Source organism: Nannospalax galili, unplaced genomic scaffold (assembly GCF_000622305.1).
Source record: "Nannospalax galili isolate Female #2095 unplaced genomic scaffold, S.galili_v1.0 scaffold196, whole genome shotgun sequence".
Classification (NCBI taxonomy): domain Eukaryota; kingdom Metazoa; phylum Chordata; class Mammalia; order Rodentia; family Spalacidae; genus Nannospalax; species Nannospalax galili.
Window position 1 is genome coordinate 952,963 of NW_008337421.1, and position 8,734 is coordinate 961,696.

The following is an 8,734-nucleotide window of genomic DNA, read 5'->3' on the forward strand; positions in this document are numbered from 1 at the left end:
AGCAAGTTTTTAAATTTAATTTATTATACTTTTTTGCAGCAAGCACTCTTAACTACTCCATCTCTTCAGCTCCCCTACACTTACGTTGATGAATCACTATTCTTGAAACTCTTGGATTTCTCATTGTTTTTGAGAAAAGATCTCACTAGCTGGCCTGGAACTCTCTATGCAGACCTTTCCAGGCTGGCCGTGATCTCATAGAGATCTCTCTGTGTGGGATTAAAGGTCTGCATCACCACACCCTGCCCCAATCTCTTGATCTGAGAGGAGACTTTCCCCTGTAAGCAATCAAGGCTTTGAAAAGCCTGTATATATTTCTCCTAGGGAGTCCATGTTGGTCTCTCTATCTCAACGGGATTTGGGGTATACAAATGCAGAGTAAACCTGGTTTGGATCAGAGGTGGGGTCTTTCAGAAATAGACTCCTGGCTGCAGAAGACCTGCAGAATATTAGACTCACTAGCGTTTCTTTATGGAAGGGGCTCACAGGCCTCACCACTCCTTGAGGCTCTATAAGTAGTTAATGGTTGCTGGAGGAGGGAGAGACATTGTCTTCAGTGATACAGCCACTGGTAAGGTGTCTGTGCTTCCTGTAAATACCTGTAAATAACCTCTCACCATGCTCCTCTAAACAGTGAAACTAATGAAATCCTTGGGTTACAAAAAAAAAGAAAGTAGAGGATCAGTGGAAGGGGGGCAAGAGAGAGGTAATGGAGGGGGCAAATATAATCAAAATACATTATATTGTATATATAAAAATGTCATAATGAAACTTATGTACAATTAATATATGCTAATACAAACTTTAAAAGTACAGACTTCAAGAGTTAGCAAATAAGGTCATGTCTTGGACTTGGATTCTGACATAGTCCATTTCTGTTTCTCTTTCAGATATTTTGGGGAATGCATATCTTTCTCTTTATTTCAATACTGGCCAAAACCCCAAGATCTCCCAACAAGCCCTTGGTGCCTATGCCCAAGCAGTAAGTAGTTGCAGTTACCCTGGGCAGACGATTGGAGGCACCAACAGAGGCAGGAGCATTGTTACTTCCTTGTAGCCCTTTAGTGGGTGGTGCTGCCTGTGTTTGCTGGTATCTCGTGTGTCTACAGAGATGACTGATTTTGGAACGTATTAGGAGTGATGCCTTGGGGGCAGGCAGCTCCTTGATTTGTCTCAAATTTCTTACAGGCTTGTACAATGAAACCATAGAACTTATTTCAATGTGTTCATCTTTTTATTTTTTATTTTTCTCTTTTTGAGACAGGGTCTCCCTGTAGCCCCAGCTGTCCAGGCTGGCCTAGAACTCACAAAGATCTGCCTGCCTCTGCCTCTCAAGTGCTGGGATTAAAGCCTGTGTTCATCATTTTTAGTGAGGGAAAATCTAGTAAAATAATGCTTACATAACTTTAAAGAAAACAAAAACTAATAATTAAGTAGTACCCCTAAGTTAACTTTAGATGATGTGGTTGTGGATTTCCCACAGTTATGCATTGTGAGGATTTAAATGAGGATGTCCCCCATGGGCTCCCAAGTATTTGGACAGTTTGTCCGCAGTTGGTGGTGCTGTTTTGGGAGGTCTTAGAAGGTATGGCCATGCTGGAGGAAGCATGTCACTGGGGGTGTGTTTAGAGAGTTCTTAAGCTTTGTTGGACCTTGAGTTCCTCTCTTGCTTCCTGTCCCAACCACCTCTTGCCACCATGCCTCCCTGCCATGATAGAGTGTAATGCCCCTGGAACCATAAGCTCAAATAAAACTCTTTCTTAAAGTTGCTTTGGTCAGTGTTTCTATCACAGCAACAGAAATGTAACTTAATACACATGTTCTATTCAGTTTTGTTTCCTAGGAATTAGTTCAGTGGAACTCATGCTTTATGTCATGTTCTAGGCCCTTTGGATATTGACAACTGCTTGGATGGGGGCCTGGGTTCCTTAATGCTTTGAGTGCCTGAGTATTCATTATTAGAAGGCTCATGCTGGCCTTCTGAGCACTTAAAAAATTATTTATTAAAAAAAATTATGTATATGTGTGTCTGTGTATGGCTATGTGCACATTAGTGCAGGTGCTCATAGCAGCCAGAAGAGGGCATAAGTTCCTCTGGAGCTGGAATTACAGGTGGTCATGAATCTTCTGAGGTGGGTGCTGAGAACCAAACTCGGGTTCTTTCCTGAAGTTTCTGTAACCTCCCTAGACAGTGGTACCAACAGGGGACCAAGTGTTTAAATACATGAACCTGGGAGGGGACATTTCTCTTTCATTCCATTGCACCACAGTTCCTATAACTGTATTATAAAGTTTCACACATGTGTACAGTTTTATGTCCCCAAGTTTTCAGAGATAGTGAGACACCATTCAAGTTGCTAAACAGCACTGTGGACACAGATAACATTTTGATAAGGAAGAATTTCTAGGGAAATGAAATCTAGAATATATTGGGCTTGGCTAACCTTAACATTGAGTCAGAATCTATTATCTTTTTAATCCCATTGTAGGAGAAGGTTGACAGGAAAGCTTCCAGCAATCCTGACCTCCATCTGAACAGGGCAACGGTAAGATCCATGGGTGGTAATCATCGGAAGGTAAAACCAAGAAGATCCTTAAGTCTTAGCTTCTGAGGATAGCTCAGTATGTATAGGGACAGAGTTGGATGAAAACTGTGAAAGGAAAGCCTAGTTGTTTTTAGAAGGAGCTAGCATGGTTTGGTGTCTGGAAGAGTCCCTAGAAGGAACGGAGGGACTGAAGAGGTGTACACAGAGAATGGGGATGTGGTTGGGAGGACTTGTGAAGTATTAACTGCAGATGTAAAAGCAGAGTTATCCAGTGTGTGCAGCTCAGCTGGTTCAGAGTTCTGCATGGTCGGCACCTTGGCCAGGAAGAAGGCTCTTCATTATAGGACAGGAGCATACCTGGGAAGGAAGGCAGTTTTCTCTAGGTTCTCAGTCCATTGTGGCATTTCTTCTGTGGAGTTTGGCTGTGCTTCTAATTGAGAGGTTCTGGGTTTCTTTTCCACAGTTACATAAATATGAAGAGAATTTTGGGGAGGCTCTAGAGGGCTTCTCTCAGGCTGCAGCACTGGACCCTGCCTGGCCAGAGCCCCGACAACGTGAGCAACAGCTCGTGGAATTCCTTAATAGGTTAACCAGTCTCTTGGAGAGCAAGGTAAAGATGTGGCCTGCTTCTTATCCTGCTGTCCCTTAGTAAAATAGTAAGAAAGGAAAAGGTGTAGGTGGCAGGGGGCAGGTGGACTGGAAAGACTAAATGCTCTTTTAGTTTCCAGCCGATCTATTTCCTGGTCTTTTTTTCAGGGGAAGATGAAGGCCAAAAAGCTTCAGAGCATGCTGGGAAGCTTGCGCCCAGTGCATTTAGGCCCTTGTGGCGATGGGCGGTATCAGTCAGCCTCTGGGCAGAAGGTGAACCTGGAGCTCAAACCACTGAGTACGCTGCAGCCTGGTGTGAACAGTGGTACTGTGGTCCTGGGGAAGGTGGTGTTCAGCCTAACCACAGAGGAGAAAGTCCCCTTGTGAGTTTCACTTGTTCCCAGCCATGTGAACTAATTACTTTTGACTTCCTGGCCTTTTCTTGACAGTTGAGGACTTTGCACTGATCGGTCTTATTTATTTATTTATTTTAAATTAAGTGCCCCTAGAGTTTGAGTCTTATTTATTTATTTTAAATAGCACAGTTCTGTTATATTTATTTATGTTGCATGTGTGGGTGAGCACACTCCCTCCACAGTGTGACACTCAGAGAACAACTTGGTGAGCATAGGTTCCCTGTTTCCAGCATATGGGTCCCAGGATCAAACTCAGGTCATTGGGCTTGGCCCTAAGTGCCTTTACCCACTGGCCATCTTGCTTGGTCTTATTTATTTATTTATTTATTTTAAATTAAGTGCCCCTAGAGTTTGAGTCACACTCCCTCCACAGTGTGACACTCAGAGAACAACTTGGTGAGCATAGGTTCTCTGTTTCCAGCATATGGGTCCCAGGATCAAACTCAGGTCATTGGGCTTGGCCCTAAGTGCCTTTACCCACTGGCCATCTTGCTGGCTCTAACAGTCTCATAATAGAGTCGTTTGTAGATTACTTCTCTCACTGCCCATTTCCCCTTCTAAGTTTGGTGCTTTGTGGATTCATAGCAGAAATTTGACATGTCATTTTTTTTTTTGGTCTTTTCGAGAGCTGGACTAGATTCACCATGGAGACCAGGCTGGCCTTGAACTCACAGATATCTGCCTGCCTCTGTCTCCTGAGTGCTGGGACTAAAGGCATGCACCACCACGTCTGGCTAACGTGTCATTTAAAAAAAAAATATTTTATTTATTATTTTATGTGTATGAGTGTATTGCCTGCATATATCTGAGTTGTACCTGTGTAGTCCAATGCCATGGAGGTTAGAAAAGGGAACTGGATTCCCCTGGAACTGGAGCTATGGACAGTTAGTAGTCACCATGTGGGTGCTGGGAATCAAACCTGGGTCTTCTGCAAGAGCAGTCAGTGCGCTTAACCACTGAGCAACCTCTCCAGCCCCCTGCTAAAGGAGGGAAAGCTCAGGCTCAGAGAGGGTAAGGATCTTCCCCAAAGCTTGGGTAGGCTGAAAATGCCTTTCTACCTGTACCAAAGGTATCTTTATATAATCCTTGGAACCCACAAACTTTCCATATTTTTAACTTCTTTCAAATGTGCTCATCTTCCCTTTTATTAAAGTTGGTGCAGACCCTATGCTGGAAGCTTTTAACAGGTAATAATGCTTATCCAAATTTAATGTAATTGTTTTTATGTCATAATTTTAATCAACAGTTACCTTGTACTTGTTAGAGTTTAAGGCCTGCTTCGGCATGTCTTGCTTTTCCTCACAGACTTCTTTGATAGGAACAACTTTTTTTTTTTGTCTTTTGAGACAGGGTCTCCCTGTAGCCGCAGTTGGCCTCGAACTCACAGAATTCCACCTGTCTCTGCCCCCCAAGTACTGGGATTAAAGGCACGCACCACCATGCCCAGCAAACGACTTGTTTTTTAACATATTATTACTTATTTTCCTGTATGTGCCTAAAAACAACACAAGTTACTGTATTTTTACATTTGTAGTCCCAAAATTGTTTTCTCAGTCAGAACTTTTGAGCAGAGGAGTTGTTTTGCTACTTCCTTACTTGATTTTGGTGTACGTGTGAGGGTGAACACTGCTTATGGTCCACAGAGGAGTCAGACTTCAGCATTTTTTTTTATGTGAGTATATTGCCTGCATGTATATAAATGCACCTGTGTCATGCAGTGCCTGCGGAGGTCAGAAGAAAGCGTCAGAGCCCATGAAACTGGAGTTGTGGATGGTGGTTAGCCGCCATGTGGGTGCTGGGAATTGAACTCGGGTACTCTACAAAGAGCAGTCAGTGCACTTAACCGCTGAGCCATCTCTCCAGCCTCGACTTCAGCACTTTTATATAACATTTTTGTTCATTTATTTTGTGTGTGTGTGTGTGTATATGCATGTGTGTGTGCGTGAGTGTGCGTCTGTGCACATGCCACAGCACGTGTGGAGTAAGAGGACAACTTTCAGGAGTCACTTTTCTCCTTCCATCATGTGGGTCCTGGGGATTGAACTCAGGTTGTCAGGCTTGGCAGCAAGCGCCTTTACCCACTGAGCCGTCTCCCCAGCCCGCAAAAGTTAAATCTTGCAAACTCAGGATTTAATGAGCACCGTCACTTCTTAGTTCTTCACTCCCTGATCCCTGGTTAAGTTTCTTCTTTCTGTTTCCGTTGAAGTGGCTTGTTTGTTTGTTTGTTTGTTTGTTTGGGACAGTGTCTTGTTATGTGGACTAGGTTGGTCTCAAACTTGCTGGGATCGTCCTGCCTTTGTTTCCCAAGTGCTAGGGTTGCAGGCTTGTGCCAGTGTGTGAAGTGGGCCACCGGAGTCTTTCTAGGCTTCTACAGCATGACTCTGTAACACTCTGACTTTCTTCTCTTCTAAATTAAAAAAAAATTGTTGTTGTGGGCACATGTGTACATGTGCCATGGCGCACATATGGAGGTCGGAGGACAACTTTGTGGAGTCAGTTTTCTGTTTTCACCCTGTGACTTCTAAGGATCGAACTCAAGTTGTCTGTCAGGATTGGCAGTAAGCGCCTTTACCTGCAGAGCCATCTTACCGGACCTTCACCTTATTTATTTATTTTTAAAAATATTTTATTATTTTTATTTTATGTGTATGTGTGTAATTGCCTTCCATTCTGTCCAGCCCCCTCACCTTTTATAAGATAGGGTTTCCCACTGAATCTAGAGCTCATGCACTGGGCAAGACTCCGCCCAGCAAGCCCTTGTGATCATCTGTCTCTCACTCTCCTGTGTTAGGATCACAGGCACGCACCACCAAACCCAGCTTTTTTAGGTGGGTCCTGGAGAGTGGGATTCAGGTCTTCATGCTTGCATGGCAAGCACCACCAAGTGAACCCTTGCCCCAGGGCCTCCCCCCTCTTTTTTGCATGGGTCTTCACATGCACGTGGATGTATGTGTGTGTGTGGGGTGTGTGTGCATGTGTGCGCGTGTGCGCTCCTGAGGCTGATGTCCAGGGTCTTCCTCAGTTGCTCTCCACCTTATTCATTGAGGCAGGGTTTCTCAATTGAACCCAGAGCTTGATGTTTGAGCTGGTCTAGCTGGTAACTGACTCCTGGGATCCCATGTCCAGCCTTTCAAGGCTGGAATTACAGGTGGGCCACCACACACACCTGCCCCTTGTGTGGATTCTGGGGGTCCAAAATCAGTCCTCATACTTCTTGCACAACAGGTGTCTTACCCTCCGGAACCATTCCCCTAGCACTTCCTCCCTTTTTTTAGACAAGGCCTCACATAACCCAGGCTGTCCTTGAACTGCTGATCTTCCTGCCTCTACCTCACAAGTGCTAGAATTATATGTGCCACCACACCCAGCTTAGTTTTCCTGTTTAACTAGGTAAATATCTTTTCTTTCTTTTTCTTTTTCTTTTTCTTTTCCTTTTCCTTTTCCTTCCTTCCTTCCTTCCTTCCTTCCTTCCTTCCTTCCTTTCTTCTTTCTTGTCTTTTTGAAGCAGGGTTTCCTGGTACCCATTAGCTGGCCTGGAACTCACTATGTAGACCAGGCTGACTTTGAACTCACAGAGATCCGCCTGCCTCTGCCTCCCGAGTGCTGGGATTAAAGGCATGCGCCACCAGTCCCGGCTTAACTAGCTAACTTTCCTTTTCCCCACTTTTGCTTTTGGAAATAGGGTTTTGCTATGTAGCCCAGGTTGTTCTTAAGCTCATTATGTAGCTCAAGCGGGTCTTGGACTTGTGATCCTCTTCCTTATGCCTCCTGAGTCTTGTCCCACAACAGTCAAGCATCCTCTCCCTGACCTGTACCCCAGCCCAAGTGGTGAGTTTTTAATTTGACTTCTGCTAGACCATGGATCATTAGCTGGATTACTAATAATGATCATTAGCTGGATTACTATTAGTGATGAAAACTTTTGTAACCAAGCTAAATTTACAGTGATCTGTAAAGGGTTTGGTTAAGGATGTGATAGTTAAACTGGTAGGTCAGGAATACTGGTCCAGCTGCAGTAGTTTGGGTTACTTCATAATGAACATTTGTTGGATGGCCTCAGTGTGTATGTGTCCTGAGGTTTTAGCAGAGTGCTATAATTATTGAGTCTTGTACATGCTTTCTAAAGATATAAAACCTAAAACAAACCAGGGTTCAGATAGACATAGCAGACAACAATACTTGTCATAGATTTTCTAAATAAGTGACTAAGAATGCATTTGTTTATTTTGCTAGTATTTTAAAACTGTTGTTTCTGTTCTTTCCTACCCACAAACCTTTCTTTCTCTCTCTCTCCCTTTCAAACCCACCTTACCCTGGAAGTACATTTGGCCTGGTAGATTCAGATGGTCCTTGCTATGCGGTGATGGTATATAATATGGTGCAGAGCTGGGGAGTGCTCATTGGGGACTCCGTAGCCATTCCTGAGCCCAATCTTAGGCTTCACCAAATTCAGCACAAGGGGAAGGTGAGTAATGTCTGGGATTATTTTATGACTCGTAGTTTTTGAAAATGGCACCAAACTGCTCTCTCTCTCTCTCTCTCTCTCTCTCTCTCTCTCTCTCTCTCAAAAACAGTACTAAAAGTAATGCACGCATATATACGCGTGTGTGATGTGTATACTTTTGTCTGTATATACAATGTATATATCCATCCATCCATGCATACAGATATATCTGTATAAGGGAAACTACTGGTAAGGAAAAAGAAATTAAATAATAGGCTGAAATATCACTTAGATATCTAGTACTAACTAGTGTACACGTTGGGGTGTACTAATCTTTCCATGTGGCACATTTAAATGCGTATTTTAAATCATGTAGGGGATACTATATGTATTTGTGAGCATTTCTTATGACTTTACATAGTTGACTGCATTCTTTTGACTTGAGACAGTAGTGGTGATGATAAGAGTTAACATTTACTGAACATTCATCTGAGTGCTAGACACTGCTAAGAATTTTACAGTTTAAGTTGCCTGATCTTAAACATTTTTTATTTTTACTTTGTATATATGAGTGTTTTGGCTGCATATGTGTAAGTATACCTGTGTCATGCAGTGCTTGCAGAGGCCATTGGATTCCCTGGAACTGGAGTTAAGGATAGGTGTTAGCCATCATGTGAACGTTGGGAACTAAACCCAGGTCCTCTGCAAGAACAGCTAGTGCTTTTAACTGCTGAGCCATC

At 43.4% G+C, this 8,734-nt stretch overlaps 1 protein-coding gene across 1 annotated transcript in view; it reads left to right on the forward strand.

Annotated features, from left to right (window-relative positions):
- Nucleotides 1–8,015, forward strand: part of Ttc5 (tetratricopeptide repeat domain 5) — a gene marked incomplete at its 3' end in the record, with an annotated part of 13,898 nt that extends 5,883 nt beyond the window's left edge. The window contains 5 exon segments of the mRNA XM_008832569.3: nucleotides 891–982; nucleotides 2,490–2,546; nucleotides 3,010–3,156; nucleotides 3,303–3,517; nucleotides 7,871–8,015. Of these exon segments, the coding sequence (XP_008830791.1) occupies nucleotides 891–982; nucleotides 2,490–2,546; nucleotides 3,010–3,156; nucleotides 3,303–3,517; nucleotides 7,871–8,015 (656 nt within the window).
- Nucleotides 8,016–8,734: the final 719 nt, after the last annotated feature.